Source organism: Meriones unguiculatus, chromosome 4 (genome assembly GCF_030254825.1).
Source record: "Meriones unguiculatus strain TT.TT164.6M chromosome 4, Bangor_MerUng_6.1, whole genome shotgun sequence".
In the NCBI taxonomy this organism is placed as follows: Eukaryota; Metazoa; Chordata; class Mammalia; order Rodentia; family Muridae; genus Meriones; species Meriones unguiculatus.
The window spans coordinates 112,243,847-112,262,072 of NC_083352.1; the positions used below are offsets into that span (position 1 = coordinate 112,243,847).

At 49.3% G+C, this 18,226-nt stretch overlaps 1 protein-coding gene and 1 long non-coding RNA gene across 2 annotated transcripts in view; one reads left to right on the forward strand and one right to left on the reverse strand.

Moving 5' to 3' along the window:
• Positions 1–12,349: 12,349 nt before the first annotated feature.
• On the reverse strand, positions 12,350–17,882 carry LOC132653736 (uncharacterized). The gene is made up of 3 exons (XR_009591572.1): positions 17,745–17,882; positions 14,203–14,404; positions 12,350–12,456 (listed from the first exon to the last, which is right to left on the reverse strand). It is a non-coding gene; the product is annotated as an uncharacterized LOC132653736 (long non-coding RNA).
• Positions 16,792–18,226, forward strand: part of Ptgis (prostaglandin I2 synthase) — a 34,538-nt gene continuing 33,103 nt past the window's right edge. The window contains exon 1 of the mRNA XM_021637803.2: positions 16,792–17,019. Within this exon, the coding sequence (XP_021493478.1) occupies positions 16,943–17,019 (77 nt within the window). The 5' untranslated portion in view covers positions 16,792–16,942. The remainder of the gene's footprint in view (positions 17,020–18,226) is intronic.

Here is an 18,226-nt window from a genome sequence, read left to right on the forward strand (position 1 = left end):
TCACCAGTGGTTCAGAACGTTAACCGGTCCATGCACACTTACCTGCACCTGGCCCCTCCACCCCCTCCACCACACACATGTAATTAAAACTAAAATAAATCTTTTAAAAAAAAAAGCAAATACAGTCTGCCAACTTCTTACTTGTATTTAACTTCTGAATGGATCTGCATTTACTTCTGGACTATTTTCCCCTATTAATCTACTGGTACACCAGTACAAAAAAAAAAAGTTTAAATGATCAACTTTGTAATACCCAAGGGAGCCCTAATATCCTAGAGAATTTGGGGGGGAGCATTTTGGCTCATGTAAATTTCATTATTACTTTTAAAAACTAGAGTTAAAAGGCTGTTGGTACCTCTCTTCTGTTAGCATTGGCCTTCTGACAGCTTTGTGTAGCCATGAGACTGTCTGTCCATGATCATGGTCCACCTTTCTACCTCTCAAAGTGTCCCTCCCTCCCTGGTCAGGTCCAGTTTTCTTCAGGTAAGTCTGTTATGTCTTTTGCTAAATTTGTTCCTAGAGAGCAATCTATTTTTTTTTTTTTTTTTGGTGGGGGAATGAGTATTCATGTGCTGCATCTTCCCCCCCACCCCTTAGGGAGATATGATACACCTGTCTCCCAAAGCTCAGCTTGATGAAGCAATGTACTGTGCATATTTCCAAGGCCGATTACTGTTACAGGGACAATTCAAAGGCCATCGAGTCACTGAAAAGCCCGTCCTGGAAGTAGGTGAAAATCCACAGAAGCTGTAACCCTGGCACGCTCTGCTTGACTGCAAACAGCTTCACAGAGAAAATCTCCTCCAGGGCTTCGTTTGCCTCCTCCAGAACGGAATGTCTCAACTCGGCTATGCAGCTTGCTGTACCATGGAGACTTGATGTCAAGTGCCTTTTCCTTCCTTCCTTCCTTCCTTCCTTCCTTCCTTCCTTCCTTCCTTCCTTCCTTCCTCCCTCCCTCCCTCCCTCCCTCCCTCCCTTCCTTCCTTCCTTCCTCTCTCTCTCCCTTTTTCTCCCCTTCCCCTCCTCTCCTCTCCTGTCCTCCCCTCTCTTCTCCTCTCTTCTTCTCCCTAGCTTCCTCCCTCCCGCCTTTCTTTTTTCAAGACAGGGTCTCTCTATGTAGCTCTGGCTGTCCTGGAACTCGTTATGTAGCCCAGGCTGGCCTCAAACTCACAGAGATCCTCCTCCCCCCGCCTCCTGAGATTGTAGGTGTGTGTGCACCATCACACCTGCCCAGGCGCCTTCCTAATCACTCTCAACCTTATGGGGACCAAGTCTGTCACTGAGTCTGGCTGTTCACTGAGCCCTGGGTGGGGCTGGGGGTGGGGGTAGGGGTGGGGGTGGGAGTGTTACTGGAACAGACCAATGCAGCTGGCTTTCTTCGTGGAAGCCCCAGATCCGAAGGTGTTGCAGCTGGACAGGCTTGTCCCTTGTGTCTTCTACTGTCTGAGTATACAGGGCTGAGGGTGCCTCCTTTGCACCAGGTCGCTTTCCTCAAGTGTCACAGATTTCTAGATGTAGAAGCATCTGTGTGTGTCATGCTGCTTACTTTACCTTCACCTGCTCAGTTTTTATGTCTCTTTTTTTAAAAAAAATGTTCCATTTTAGCTGGGCGCAGTGGCTCATGCCCAAAGTCCCAGCACTCAGGGAGGCAGAGGCAGGTGGATCTCTGTGAATTCAAGGCCAACCTGCTCTACAAAGTGAGTCCAGTACAGCCAGGGCTACACAGAGAAACCCTGTCTCAAAAAACCAAAACAATAATAATAGTAGTAGTAGTAGTAATAATAATAATAAATAATACTCCATTTTTATGTGTGTGTGTGTGTGAGAGAGAGAGAGGGGGAGAGAGAGTGTGTGCTTGCATGGAAGCCTGAGGTTTGCTTCATCACTCTTCTACTTTCTTTCACTGATGGAGGGTCTCTCAATCAAACCCAGAGTCACTGATCTCCTGCTGGAGCAAGCTTACTGCCCACCAGCACTTCCTTTAGCTTTGATTACTTCATGAAAGCCTTATAGCCAAGCAGAGTCACACTGGTTTCAGTTTGCCTTTGGATACAGTGAAATCCATAATAACACTAATAGGTTTTCTGTTTTCTAAGATGTAGGTTTTTTATGTGTATGGGTGTTTTGTCTCCGTGTATGTCAGTGCATCACACGGGTGCCTGGTCCCTGCGGAGGTCAGAAGAGGGCATCAGATACTCTGCACCCGGAGTTACAAGTGGTTGTGAGTGGCCACGGGCATTCTGGGAACCTGGGTGCTCTTAAACCCTCCACTGGGCCATCTCTCCAGCCCAGAAACATTTTTGATTTTTTGCCTTTATTTATTTGGAGTGTGGGGAGCACGTGCGTGCGTGTGTGTGTGTGTGTGTGTATGTGTGTGTCACCATGCCTGTGTGTCAGTCACCATGCTTCCATGGAGGTCAAAGGAGACTTCTCTGGAGGGAGTTGGTTTTCTCCTGCCACCTTGTGAACCTGGGGATTGAACTCGCGTCATCTCCAGCCTGGTTTGCTTATCTGAGACAGAGTCTCCTGGGGCCCAAAATGGCCTCTACCTCCCAAGTGCTGTGAATGCTCAGTTCTCTTTTCGTTTGATTTAGAGACAGAGTCTTGCTCTGTAGCTCAGGATATCCTCTGTGGCTCAGCCTCTGGAGTGCTGGGCTTGCAGGAATGCTCACTGCGTGTCTGCATATTTGTTCTTTTCAGTTGTTTTGTATGTCTCCGGGGATCCAGCTAAGCATCTGCTGCCTCACCTCCCAGCCTCTGTCCTCAGTGTTTCTTCTAGTCTTACTGATGATTTCTTACCTTTAACTTATTTTTCCTTTCTTGACTGTTTCTTTCACTGTATTTCTTACAGGGCCAATTTATGCTCTTTCCAGGTTTGTCCTTTGTTTGTTTGTCTGAGAAAAGATCTCACTCACTCTATAGCCCAGGCTGTCCTGGAACTCATTGTGTATCACAGGCTAGCCTCAAACTGATGGCAATCCTCCTGCATTGCTGGAAACCAGCTCCAGCAGAGGACAGGGCTTGAGAAGGGAGGATGCAGCAGGCGACGTGAAGAAGTTGCACGGGACAGAAGTTTGAATCTTTGCCTGAGCCTCTGAGAGTATACTCTGCACCCATACTCGGGAGACTAATGTAGATAATAGGGTTTATTTATATTTCTTATAACAGTAATTACATCATTTTATATTTTCATTTCAAAGAATATTCTAACACATAGCTCTTCGTGTAGGATAAATCAACACATCCGTGAGCGATCATAATCATAAAACCCAGTGATCAGGAATCCTGTGCCAAGTTGATAAACTAACTAAGCGAGACAGGAGAGGCCTTTGATTTTTCCTCTGTGCAGCCTCATGGTCACCAGCACCAGAGTCTGAAAAGGCTAATTCTTAACTTATAATAAGCAAAGCAGAAATTCTGGACAAGCTGCGCTGTAACTTATTTTAAGCCTTTGTAATGATAAAGTATTATCCTTATTTGTGTATCAAAATAATTTCTATAATGTTCCTATCTGTATTGTTTTTATATTCTTATAGTAATATGTAATAAGCCCTCTAATGATTACCTTATGATTTCTAAAATATAAAAGCATATCCTTCTTCCTTGATTCTCAAATTTGCATTTTATATCTATAAACGTATTAATGTCTTCACTACAAAGCAAGCAGAAAATGTTCCCAGACTTTTTTGTAGGACTTTTGTACTTTCACAGTCTTGGCTGGCTCCATCCCAACCTCCAGAGACAAAGTTAGGACATCCTATTCAGCTGTTTCATCATTATTAATATTTTTAAACTTTTAAATGTATAGTTTTTGTTGTTATTGGTTTGGTTTGGTTTTTCGAAACAGGGTTTCTCTGTGTCACCCTGGCTGTTTTGGACTCCCTTTGTAGATCAGGCTGGCCTCAAACTCACAGCAATCCACCTGCCTCTGCCTCCCTGAGCACTGGGATTACAGGCGTGTGCTAAATGTATATTCTTTCAATACGCTTCTCCATTTCATGTCCCTCTCCCAGACCATCTCACACCACCAATATTTTAAAAGCAAAAGGAAACAAGTCAGTGAATCCAAAAACCATTAAACAAATGATTTTATCTTTCAAGCAATAAACTATAGAGAAGGACCTGGGCTGTCCCCACTCAGCATGGAGCTTTATCATGCAGCCTCCTTAGCTAGGCGGTGAGTGGCCCACCACCATGTCACCCTCCTAGGGGCCGGGTTTGCAGCGTGAGCCCCCACACGAAGCTCCAACTGGCCGTAGTTCCTCTCCTGTGCCCTGACCCGGATCTTTCCTGTGTGTGATTGTAACCAAGGCCTCACTGCCCGTCACTGCAGAGGCGGACGAGCAGAGGCAGGAACTGTGTCCTTGAGCTGTGCTTTATTCACGGAGCCAGCGCTCTTGAGAAGGCAGCAGGTTAACGCCCTAAAAACCGCCTTTTGTCTCATCTCCAGCCAGCTGGCTTTCTGCGGGAAGGAAGGACAGTCGTTCCGGTGCTTAGTGTTGCCTCTCTGGTCATGTGGCCAGCCACGTGGCTGAGGCCTGTCACATCTGTGCCCCTCTCCTGATTATCCCTTGCACTTTGCCCTCTCCTCTGGGCTTAGACACTTCTCCTTTAAAGATGTAACTATGTATTTATTTATGTGTGTGTGTGCCTGTATATAATACGTATGTGCATTGCATGTGTTCAGGTGCCTGCAGAGGCCAGAAAAGGGCATCAGATGCCTTGGAGTTAGAGTTACAGGCTGTTGTGAGTTAGCCCGTGTGGGTGCTGGGAAGGGAACCCGGGTCCTCTGTGAGAGCAGCAAGGGTCTATAACCACTGAGCCATCTCTCCAGCCCTGAAGGCACTCTTTTTGTTTCGTTTTTGTTTTTCGAGACAGGGTTTCTCTGTGTAGCCATGGCTGTCCTGGAACTCACTTTGTAGAGCAGGCTAGCTTCGAAATCAGAGATCTGCCTGCCTCTGCCTCCCAAGTGCTGGGATTAAAGGCATGTGCCACCACAGCCTGGCCTCTTCAGGTGCTTCTTAAATACTGGGTCTAGTTAGTTTCTGCCATATCAATCCCTCCAGGGCCACCAGGACGGTGAGCACGCGTTGGGCAGCGAGGACCTGCCTGCTCTGTCTCCTTTCTCAGTGTGGAGTCTGTCTCTGAAGTGCAGGGTACATGAGCACCCCGCCCGTCCTCTTGTCCTGTCATAACTGCCTCTGTTCATTTGATTATCAAGTTCCTTCTGCGCTCATAAACTTCTGCTTTATCATCTTTCTTCACAGACACAGTTGTCTTTTGGTTGTTTTTAAAGGGTTTCCAACATTTACATTTTGTTTTACAGTTTGGCATGGTGGTCCCACACTGGTCTAGCCAAGGCGGAAGGATTCTCCCCGCTTGTCTAAGTTTGAGGCCAGCTTTGAATATCCTGTCTCACACCACCACTGCCCACCCAGCCACCTACACACACACACACACACACACACACACACACACACACACACACACTCACACACACCCCCCACATTTTACACCAGTGCAGTTTGGAAACTGTTCTGCTTTGTTTGTTTGAGACAGGATCTTGCCATGTAGCCTAGGCTGGCCTTAAGCTCACAATCCTGACTCAGCATCTCCAATCCTAACCCCCTTCTGTATGTAGCAGTAAGAAATGCAACTTCCCAGCCAGTGTTTTATTTTGTTTTGAGACAGGTCTTACTATGTAGGGCAGGCTGGCCTGGAATTTGTTATTCCAGGTTGGCCTCAGATTCACAGAGATCCGGCTGCCTCTGCCTCCCAACTGCCAAGATTAAAGGTGTGTATCTGCCCCTGGCAAGCGTTTTGCTGAGACTTCCCTGAATCACCACTGACTTCCCCCCCTGTCCCCGAACAAACCTCCTTCTCCCTTGACTTCCCTCTCTCAGCTACTTTGAGGAAACATCACCCATACTCTAAAGTCCATGGACTCCCTTCTCTGCTGGCATCCCTCTCTTCCCCAGTCTTTGTGATACTTTGGTACAGAGGAAGGGAGAGTGTTGCTAGGCAACCCCATCCCTGTCCCTCCGTCATCTTACTGGGTCCCTCTAGCAACTCTGAACACAGGCAGAACAGCCACGACTGGTCCTCATTTTCCACAGAGGTTCCCAGGATAAGGAGTGGGAGGCCTACAGCGTAGCCGGATCGAGAGGCAGCTCTGGGGTGTGTGGGGAGCAGAGTGATGGGGCCTCTTCCCTCTGTCCTCTCCGCCAGGCTGCCTCTTGGGAAGGACCACAGGAGTTATGGAGGTTAAGGCTGGCTGCACCATTTTTTCCACTCCAGACTGCCAAAGTGGCTGGTCAGGAGCCGTGTGGCACCTCTATCCCCCTCTGGAGGCCCTCAAAGGTGGAAGACAACCTGTGTGCGAGAGGGACACTCAGTGACTGCCATCAGCTGAGACTGGGTGGAACTGGCCTGGTGAAGAGCAGGCTCTGTTCTGGTGCCCCTTCCCCCCATCTGTTTTGACTACACCTAATCCCAGCTCCATCTCTCTCCTGCTGCTGCAGCTGAGAATTTTCAGACCTGGGTCACCAGGAAAGGTCATTTCTTGCTTCCTTTGGCTTTTGACTTACACATTGCTTCATCTACTGCACAAGAACGTGAGGTGAGGAGGCTCTTCCTTCCTCCTTTAAAATTCCCAACAGAGAGGATGAGATGACATGGTGCTGGAAACTAAGAACCTGGTGAGGGTACTTATGAATTGTTATACTTTGTCCTTTCTGTTTTATTTGTTATTTGTGTGCGTGTGTGTGCATGCATGTATGGCCCCCACACTGGCCACATAGAGGACAGAAGACAACATTTGACAACATTTTCTCCTTCCACTGTGAGGTCCAGGGAGTGAAATTAAGTTGTTTGGCTGTGCAGCACATGCTTTGACCTGCTGAGCCATCGCACTGAGAAGCATCAGTTTGACTAAATCCTGGGGTCATTGTCCACTGACCTCTGTGACGAGCCCAAGTGACCCTTGATGTTTCTTGCAGTTTCTCAGCAAATTGTAAGAGCAGAGAGAGACAGAGACAGAAAAGGAGAGAGAGAAGGAGAGGGAGGGAGAGAGAGAGCACCCTATGAGCCTAGACCAGAAATATCTCCAACCCCATCTCAGCATCAGACAAACCAGGACTTTGCAGCAAGGATGAAATCATCTTTGTCCTTGCCAGTTCTGTGCAAGCCACTTGGTCTTACTGTCACTACGTGTCCGTAACTGAGGTCCTGGTGGTCACACTCTGCTACCCTGGGTCTGTCTGCCTCTCTCTTTGATCTCACAGCACCTTGGGGCTGGTTCTTATACAGACAACTATAGATTGTTCCAGATCACAGCCCCTTGGCATAGCTAGACTCCGAGGATCAAACCAGGAGACAGATATATGTTGTTGGCAGTCCTGTGTTTTGAAATCAGTTGAGCTGCTATTTCTGGCTTCTCTTAAGTCAGGAGGCCTGGGCACCAGGGACAGTCTCGCTACCCATCTGTAGGCTGAGAGGCTATGCTATTTGGGATGGGACATCACCATCCAGTTTTCCCTAGTCCCCGCGCTTCCCTATACCTCCCCTGCCAGGCAGGCTTGCTTCATTCACTAGCAGAGACTTTGCAGTCCAAAGGCTCTAACTTTTCACCTCCTTGTTTAGTATCTATGAATGGAGGACGACACCTTTACACCTGGGAGATAAGAGCGACACTGAATGCAGCTCTCCAGGGCTCCTCAGCGCAGGGACCATGGCTCTTTTGCTCTGTGTGTTAGTCCTGGAACTCTGCAACGGAGACAGGAGTCCTCTGGCTTCTTGGAACTCCCTATAGCCTGCCAGCCTCCTTCTCCTCCTTCCTTTCTGATCCTTCCCTCTCCACTGCTTCCCTCCCTCTCACTCCACCCTGTCTCCCTTTCTCCCAGCCTCCTCTGGCCTCCTCTCAAGTGCATTCCATTCTAATTTGGAGGTGCAATGTACTGAAAAGGCCTATGCACCGAAGGCGTGCCTCCCCCCAAGCCGCGTTCAGAGGAGGGGCTTTGGAAAGGTGGCCGGATCAAGGCGGGCGGGGGAGGGCTTTGACCTCAGCAATAGATTCATCATCCTCTCGGAAGTGGTGGGAACTGGAAAGTGGGGTCTGGCTAGAAGGGTGGGTCACTGTGACCGCTAGCCTCCTGCCCCTCTGCTTCTTGGGTGCTGTGATCTGACAGACCTCTTCAGTGGCCAGCTCCCAACCACAACATTCTGCTCACCACAGACCCGTTGTCACCATTGTCACCAAAGGCAGCTAGGCTGATGCCTCTAAAACCATTCAAGGCAGCAAGAATTCTCCCACACTGGTCGCAGTGGCACACAACTTGAATCCCAGAACTCGGGGAGGCAGAGGCAGGCTGATCTCTGTGAGTTCGAGGCCAGCCTGGTCTACAAAGTGAGTCTAAGATAGCCAAGGCTGCACAGAGAATCCTTGTTCCAAAAACCAAAACAATCAAACAAACAAAAAAGAGTCCTCCTTCCTGGGTCACTGTCTCAGGAGTTGTCACTGCAGCAACAAAAAGCCAGAAGCACAGTCTTAGCGTGTTCTCCCGTGTGTGGCGTCCCTCTTCCCATTCTAACCGGTGGGGCATCTCATCAAACACCCGTTCCCAGAGCTAGTGTCTATAACCCACGGAGGGTGGAAGAGAAGGCATCCAGGCGGCAAACAGCACAAGCCAAGGATGGAGCGGGGAGGCCTGTGTTCCCAGCAGAGCCAAGCTAGCGTGGACAGAGAGGACAATTCTACCTGCCATCGCATACATACAGGAAGTGCTGTATGGCCTTGGGCAGGTTACTGACCTTCTCTGAGTTTCAGGTTCACCTTCTGAAGTCTGGGGCTAATGATAGCACCCAATTTGCAGGGTCTGTGTGAGGGTTAAATGAGCTCTATGAGAGATCCAGATGTCCTACTAGCTGAAGCCAGGGCTTCTCGAATGGGCAGGTTTTCAGCTTTGAAGAGAGCAATGCAGGGTATTTTTTCCTTCTGAACAGTTTGTAGTCTTTAGGCCACAGACATGAAGCAGGCGGGGTCCTGGGAGAAGAAAGCAGGGCATAGTGAGGAGCAAGGGGCTGTGTTCCCAGGCAGAGCCCCTGTTCTGAGGGGCCGGGTCGTGCCCTGACATTTCCCTGATGACGGAGCCGCCTCAGGAAGGAGAGCAGAGGCTGAGTGGAGACTCACGCAGCTGTCGGCCTGCTGTGGACAGGGGACATCTGGAGGCGGAGCTTCCTCCAGGCGAGTATTTAATTATTATATTTCATTTATTGTGTGCGGGTGTGTGTTCCGGTGTTTGTGTGTGCGCATGCCAAGGTGCAGGAGGAGCCACAGTCGGGATGTGTGGGAGTCAGTTCTTGCCTTCTGTGAGGACTGAGCTCTGGTCTTCAGGCTTGGTGGCAAGGGCCTTTGCCACTGAGCAGCTCCACCTGCCCCATGCCAGGGTGAGAACTTCACTGGCGTCTCTCTCCGTGGAGATGGGTATACGGTTGCCAGTCCCAGCCACACACCTTTCGGCAGATGAGACTCAGGGCAGGCAAAGGACTGGCCTGGAGTCATTGAACCTGGCTCTCAGAGCCTGGCACCCTGGCCACCTTCTGGGTGGCCCTCACTTCTTCCTATCTGAAGCAACAGCAGCGGCCAGGCCCTCAGCGGGGGTGAGAGGTGTGGGGTGTAGGGGTATAGGGGGGAGAGATATGGGGGTGAAGGATGTTTGGGTGAGGGTGTGGGAGTGAGAGGCATGGGGTGGGGAGTGGGGGTGTAGGGGTGAGGGTATGGATGTGAGGGGTAAGTGTGAGGGGTAGTGTGGCAAGGGGTGGGAATTTTGAGAGGTAGGGAGAGTTGTGGTTTTTTTGGGTTTTTTTTGAGTGTTTAAAGTTTTATTTTATTTTACTTTGTGCCTGAACACATGAATGTGTACCGAGTGCTTGCCTGGTGCCCACGGAGGCCAGAAGAGGGTGTTGGATCCCCTGGAACTGGAGTTATAGGTGGTTGTGAGCAGCCATGGACACAGGGAATAGAACCCAAGTCCTCTGCAAGAACAGCAAAGGCTCTTGACTGGTGAGTCATCTCTTCAGCACTGAGACAGAATCTTAGGTAGTCCAGGCTAGCCTCAAACCCACCATGTGGCTGAGGATGGCCTCACAGCCCCGTCCTCTGAAGTGCTGGGATTACAGGCATGTGCCACCATGACACCTGTAGGTTCTTCCGAGTTGCCACAACTGGAGCCTGAGGGTTTCTTAGCCTGTGATACATCACAGCCTATGAGGTGGTAAAAATGAGCCAACCAGCCAGGCAGCGTCTCTGAGCTCTCCTGATTTCTAGAGGAGCATCCCCAAGGCCCATTCACAGCCTTGTGGGAGCAGACAGGCAGCATACATACACAAGAGGGTCTGGAAATTTCTTTGTCTCCTGCTGTTCTGAGTTCACTCAAGATCCATGTGGCTGTCCTCAAGGCCAGCATGAGGCAGGCAGGCAAGGGAGTCCCTAAAGTGTCAGCAGAGTTTGGGAAACAGGGCCCAAAGAAGCAGCCACAGGGAAAGGCTACAGGAAGTACTCGGTGACAGTGTCAGACTGACTTCAGTGTGATGGTCGTTTTTAAAGGTCAGCTTGACACAATCATCTGGGAAGAGAGTCTCAATGAGCAACTGTCTAGATCGGGCTGGCCTGTAGGCATGCCTGTGAGGGATTGCCTTGATGGCCTTAACTGATAGGACGGGCTTTGAAAGTGGGAGGTGCCATTTTTTAGCTACGGGGCCTTGGGTTGTGTGAGTGGAGGAAGCTGATTAGTGATCAGGCATGTGTTCATTTCCCTCTGCTCTTGACTGTGGCTGTGATATGACCAGAGGCTCCAAGCTCTTGCCTTGACTTCCCTGCTGTGATGGAGTTGTGAGCTGAAGAAAGACCCTCTCTCTCTCTGACTCACTTTTTGTCACGGTGATTTTGTTTTGTTTTATTTTGTTTTGAGACAGGGTTTCTGTGGGTAGACCAGCTGTCCTGGAACTTACTATGTAGACCAGGCTGGACTCGAACTTACAAAGATGGCATGAGCCACTATGCCCAGCTCCTCAAGTTTTTGTTTGTTTGTTTGTTTTTCTTAAATCACAGCAACAGAAATGCCCTGAACTAGGACAGTCATGTGCTTCTCTGAGGAGGGGACAGTCGTGCAGAGATAGGGAGACACAGGCACAGGAGTGTTCTGTGTAAGTCTCTCTCAAGGGAGGAGGTTCTGGGAGACAGGGAGTAGCAAGCAAAGGCCTGGGGGTCGGTGTGAGATGGTAACAGTGCAGCTTGTCGGGATATAACAGATTCCCCACGCTGCCAGCTGACCCGCTGAAGGAAGCTGGGTGAGGTTCCACACACACCAAGGCCCAAGCTGGTGGTCTCATGGCTAAGTCTACCCATCTTCTGGCCTTTTGTTTCATGGGTTTCTGTAGACAAGATTGCCATGGGCACAATGGAGAGAAGTTAACTTCATCTTATGGTTCCTGATTTCTGCTGGAACATAGGGAAACTGAGGCAGGTCAGTATCTGGTAGCACTTTAGCTTCGCTTTCACTGGAGGAAAGCGGCTGAGTCCCGGAGCTCAGATGCAGGGGGTAAGAGCTGCCTTGAGGGGCCTCACGGTAACAGAAGGCGCCTTTAGACCCTGCCCCATCTTATTTTGGAGGCACGCTGATCCTGATCAGTGTTATGATCTGGAACGTCTCTGGTACAGGGCCCCCTTGCTCTGATGTCCTTGGCCACCAGTCCCCAGGTACAAGGGAGCAAAAGTGGTGAACTAGAGATTTGGTGCCCCATGAGCGTAACGGAAATGACCTTTCGGGATCAGCTTGGAGGAGGCAGATTAATTTTATTTGGGGTGGACAAGAGTTATACAGAACTTTGGGGAGGGGGTGGGAAATTCCAGGATGGGTATAGATCACTGGCTGGAGGGCTAAGGTGCTGAGATGCCTCTTTACATTCCAGGAATCCCAGGCGCTTGCTGAACAGGTCAGGGAGTCAGGGAGTCAGGGAGTCAGGGAGTCAGGGAGTCAGACCTGTAATTTCCCTGAAGGCATTTTTCAGGTAGAGGGTTTGGAGATCTGGGATTCCCTGGCAGAGAAGAAGAGGCCTCACTGACGAAGGGAGCCCTCCATTTTGCACAGAACTCAGGGCTTTCCAGCCATGGACCTTGGCAGCAGGGTTTCCCCACAGCCAGGGGTCAGGACCTGGTTTTATTTTGTCTTGGCTCCAGTTTGTAAAGAAGTTTTGAAAGAAGCCAGGGGCTTTGGAGACACCTGCCATTGAGGCCTGGGCTGAAGAGTTGCTTGGCTGTGTGATCAGAGGGCTCAGGTTCTGTTTGCGGAAGGTCTCCATTGGTCTGCTGGCCCTCCTGAGTGCACCAGCCTGCCACCTGCGCCTTGCACCTAGGTCCCTCGGAGTTTGCCCTTCCACAATGCCCAACGTGGCCTCCATCTATTCAAATTGTAAGTTATTTATTTAGTTAATTTTTAATTTTTTGTTTTGTTTCCTTTTCTCAAGATAGAGTTTCTCTGTGCTTGTTTTTTGTTTTTGTTTTCGGTTTTGGTTTTTTTTGAGGGAGTTTCACTATGTAGCCTTGGCTGTCCTGGAGCTGTCATGCAGACCAGGCTAGCCTTAAACTCAGAGATCCACCTGCCTCTGCCTTCCGAGTGCTGGGATCAAAGGTGTGCGCACCACACCTGGCTCAGTTATTTTTATAACTGAAAATAAATAATCTTTATTTTCACATGTGAGGAGGAAAAAAAATTTGGACCCTTACCACCTCACCGCATCAGCTGTCTGAGGTTTGGGTGGCGATGTTGCTTAGTTTTGGGGTGCCACTGGTGTTAGATAAAGACCCAGAAAGCCAAAAATTCCAGCAAACCTTTCTATTTGCATTTAAGTTTGAACACCATTTATTTTATATTGGGGGACTCACGCCACTGAGCACGTGAAGAGGTCAGAGGGCCACCTGGGGGAGGCAGTTCTCTGCTTCTACCATGTGATTCTAAGGACTGAGCTCCAGACCTTAGACTCGGCAGCAAGAGCCTTTACCAGCCGAGCCATGCCACCACAAGATAAAAGTTTTAAGCTAAAAATTTTTGTATTGGCTATGAGGATATTGATAAGATTTTTTTTCTAAACTAGATTCTAAATGAGAAATTAAATTTACATTTGTTTTCTTACTGAGTATCCAAGGGACACACACACACACACAAAGAGGCATAAAAGTATTAGCATAAAAGTATCTTATGCTAATCAAAATGCACTATTTGAAATACATTGGGGAGGGGCTGGAATCCAAATGTAACTGCCTGGTGACATTTTCTTGATATATGGAGGCTGCTACTCATGGGAAAAAAAAATGTTGAGAGAGATTGTTCTTGCAGATGACCCAAGGTGGGTTCCTAGTACCCACATGAGACCTCTCAACTCCCTATAACTCCAGCTCTAGAGGATTTGGCACCCTCTTCTTGTCTCTGTGGTCGCTGCACTCATAGGCAAAGGCACATAGACACATGCATTAAGAAAAAAAAAAAAGATCATAGCAATCTATGTTTGTTAAAGACTCTTTTTTTTAAAATATTTTTATCTTTATGTGTATGTGTGTATACACTTGTGTGTAAGTGTGTTACGGTTATTTTTATAAAACTGTGTTTCTTTCTTAGTTTCTCTCTTAACCTGGCTATCATACAAATACTTGAGACTCTATATTTGTTTAATAATAAAGCTTTATACCACAAGAACTGAGCAATTATTACTCTATTCTTAACCCTCTATGCTAAATTGGCTTCCTCCCAGCCTGTATTCCAGGGATACTTGCACCTTATAGCTTTCCTACTGAGCAACTCTCTCCTGACGTCTCTTGGACCTCTCTCATGGGTGAATCCCCTACTTCCCCTTCTAACTCCTCCTCCCCTGGCTGGCAGGAAGTCTAGCCCTATTCTCTCCCCTGCTCAGCAATTGGCTGACATATAAGCTGCTTTACTGACATATCAGGGGACCACTGTGGAGCAGAGTTTATACAACATTAAGACAGGAGATTCTCAGAACAAGGCTGCAACCAAATATGGGGGATACAGAAATCAGCATTTGAATTACACAATAACCTTATGTCTACATAAGTGTGTAAGCCAAGAGATGGCTTAGTGGTTGAGGGTGTGTGCTGCTTTTGTAGAGAGGTTGGGTTCCAGGACCTACCTCAGGTGGCTCACAATGGCCTGTAACACCTCCAGGAGATCTAGTACTCTCTTCTGGCCATCTTGGGAATGGCGCTTGCGTCTTCCCACATCAATTAATTAAGGCAGTCTCTCATGGACACAGCCACAGGCTAACCCAAGATGGTGTCCCTCATTGAGTCTCTTCCCAGGTTGTGTCAGGTTGGCACAGTAACCATCACACCCTGTAACAGACCGAGGTTTGGCTTTTAGGATTGTAACCACATTGTTAACAAAAGGGCTGTAAGACAACTGAAGAAGGCTGAGGACGTTAGAGCTACATTAGGACTCCTTGGGGCGACCAGTGTCTATTCCTTTAAGCTATTAGAACAGCGTGCTTTGAATGTAAGTACTTAGGCAACTTCAAACCTATCTGTGCTCAACAATGAAGATGATGGCTGTGCATGGTGACATATGCCTTTAATCTCAGCACTAGAGAGGCAGAAACAAGTGGATCTCTCTGAGTTGGAAGCCAACCTGGTCTGCAGAGCAAGTTCCAAGACAGCCAAGGCTACAAAGTGAAAACCTGTCTTAATGAAAACAAACAAACAAACAAACAAAAACCAAGCAAGTAAGCAAGCAAACAAACAAATGAAAAATGAAGATAATGGGTCAGCAAGATGTACATGACAGAAGGAGAGCAGCAACCCCTGCAAGGTCCTCTGACCTTTACATATGAGTATGTGTGTGAAGTTTCTTGCAACCATGTAAGCCAGAGGTTCTGTGTGTAGCCTTGGCTGTACTGAAACTTAGGCCAGTACGTTGGCTGTGAACTTGCTCCCACTGGAAGCCCGACTTAAAGGGGACCTCAAGGAGAAAACTATGCAGGAGCTTCCACTGGATAACTTGTCAAAGAAGAGGCTTTGACAAAGAAGTGGACCTTGAGACAGAGTGCTGGCCAGGTGCGGAAGTGCAGAAACGGAAAGGGATTCCTTTCACCTGAGACTTGATGTTCTTCAAAACGTAAGGGTTTAGGCTGGCCCAAGGGTCAGGATCATGCTGGTCTTGCAGAGGACCCAAGCTCAGGTCCCATCATCCTTGCAAGGCGGTTCACAACCACCTGATAACGAATCTGAGCCCCTCTTTTGGCCTCCACAGGCACCACACTCCCGTGCACATGCCCATACATAGAAACATATTTGCATATTTTTAAAATTAAGAGTGGCAAAGGGCTTAAGATCTTCTAGATTTCCTAGACAGCCCAGATGCTTAATTGTGATCAAGAAAGTAGACTTCAGGCACTATTACATTCCTGCCTCTCTTTCTTCCCCATAGTATCGGATCAGACCAGCGAAAACACCCTGCAATGAGGGGCCATTAAGGAGCGATGTGATGTGTTCAGAAACTGCACCAAGGAAAGAGAGGAAACTAAAAACCAAAATGATACAGGGTGAGAGGCTAAATCAGCCCGGACCACAGAGACATCGGCATAGAGCAGGCTGGCCGTGCTCAGCTGCAGCTGGGAACGCTGGCGGAAGCAAGCACCCTTCCACTCGCCAGGCTGCCTGCTTCCTCACAGCACTTGGCCCTTGGCAGGTCTTTCTGACAGAGGCATACCTCAGAAATGTTCACATCGGCCCAATAGGTGGTACGGCATCTCACACTCATCAAGACTGAGGAATAGACAAAGCATTGGTGGGGTCTGTCAGCTTGACTTGTGAACATACAACAGATCCCTGTGCTGAGAGCCCCCATGACGGAATCACCTCCAGGGAAGGACAGACAAAACTCTCACCGCTGAATCTACCCATCTCCTTACCGTCTCATGGGTACCTAAAAGTTTTAAGACTGCCTTAGCCTTGGCGAGAGAGAGAATAAATTCATTCTCCTTTGTCAACATTTTTCCTGATTTCTTCTGGAATACAGAGAAACCGAAGTTATACATACCGAAGAATACAAAGAAACCAAAGAATACAAAGGCTTTGTGACTGAGTGTCAGGTAACAAGCTTGTCTCTTCGGGGCAGGGACAAGGATACCAGTGTGACCAGAGCGAGGACAGTGTGTAGCGATGAGGGTGGGTTCAGTAGGGACCATGTAGGGATTTGGTTGCATTTGGAGTGGCAGGGAGCCATGGTAGGCTCTGGGCAGGTACAGGGAAGGTTCTGTTAGGGAGAGAGAGAGAGAGAGAGAGAGAGAGAGAGAGAGAGAGAGAGAGAGAGAGAGAGAGAGAGAGAGAGACTGGGTTTTATGAAGCTCAGACTAGTTTCCAACTCACTATGTAGCCAAAGTTGCGCTTGAACTCCTGATCCTCCTGGGCTAAGCCTGGAGCAAACCCTCCCTAATGTAAAGTGACTACAGAGGCCGCGCGCGCTGCACTCCTCACCACAGTCAGGACTGTGGGCAGTTTTGAGTGGCCTCAGCTTCTGGCGTGAACGGTTCCACAGCCCAGACCACAGAGACGGAAACGCAGATCTGGGCGGGCGGGGGCTGGGCTGGGACCCGTGGTTTGCAGGAATGTGGCGGGAAGGCGCCCCCTGGTCCGCCCGGGTTCAGTCTCCTCCTCTCTGCCCCCTCCCATCATCACCAGGAGCCCGCCTCCCCAATCCCCTCTCCTCCCCTGTGCAACAACCCGGCCAGGCCCCCTTTCCCGCTCCTCCCTCTCCATCCCAGGTTTTCCAGCCAGACTCCTGGAGCGGGAGCCTTCGGGGCTGGCTAGGCTGCGGATCCTGCGGTGTTGGTGGCGGTGACCCGCTGCCACCCCGCAGCCGCGCACCCTCGAGCCATGTCCTGGGCCGCTCTGCTCGGCCTCCTAGCCGTGCTATTGGTGCTGCTGCTGCTGCTGAGCCGCCGGCGCTCGCGGTGAGTGTCCCCGGGACCCGAGAGGGAAGCCAGGTGAAGCTGAGGGTCTGAGGTTTGGGTCGCGGACAGAGTCCGTATTGCCCGCCCTGCAGCCTCCACAGTGTTTCGGGCCCTAGACTCCTAGACTCGCTGTGGCTCCATCCCGGGTGGGGATGCTGAGGCTGGGGGCTGGATGCGAGGCCCGGCTAGGGGCCCGCTGATCCTGAGGGAGTCCCATTCATGAATGTCGGGCCCACGTGGGATTCAGGATATACCCACCAGCGGAGAAACAGAGGTCCACCAGTCCCACAGGCTGGGTAGAGTCGAACCAGATCCTTGGCCCTTAAAAAAGTGTCGACTCTGCCATTTAGGAGGTAAACTAAAAACTTTTCTTCATCCCGGGGAGTTCAGCTGTCAGGTCTTTGTGTAAGGTATTTAAAAATGAATTTGAATTGCACAGAACCAGAATACATTGGTCTTAAACCGAGCAAGTCTCTCTCGCCCTGACTCTGCTTCTCCCAGGCCTTTCCTGTTGCTCAGTTTGGGCGGAACTTTCCAGATTTACAAGGAAAAAAAAAGAAAGAAAGAAAGAGAGAGACCTTCCCCCCCCCACACACATACACACACTATTTCAGTTTGAGAGATACAGAGAAGTGGCAGGCTTTATCAGACTTCCCTCCTGCTGCTGCTCTACACGCTCACATCCTAGATTCTCGCAGGATGTTTGTTCCATTTAAAAACCAGACCTGGTCTGTGGCAGATAGCTGACTTCCAGGCTCTGGAAGTCCACCAGTGTCCTCAGCTGGCGTCCAGGGCCTGGAGTGGTCCAACTTCGCATCCCCAGATGTTTCAAGAGCTGCTCTCCTACACAGACTCCAGCTCAGGGAACACAGGGCGGCTCTGGTGTGTGTTTACTTTAGAGCGCCTGAAAACCCCAGAAACACCGAGAACTATAGTTTTTAAACAATGTGTGAATTGAGTTTTCCGACAGCCAGCTCATTCCAGGCGCTTTTCCAGGTGAAAGTTAAAACTTTGTATTTGCTTATCTGCCCCAAAAGGAAGGAAGGAAAATTCAAAAGTCATTCCTTAAGGAATAGCTGGGTGCCTTTAGCTGTGGGCTCTCTCTGCGCCAGATCTGTCCTTTTCAGCTTCCAGGGATTCCTTTCTCACTCCACATGTTAGATGTGACATCTGTTCATGCTTCTGTGCGGACACTTGTGGCTTTCTT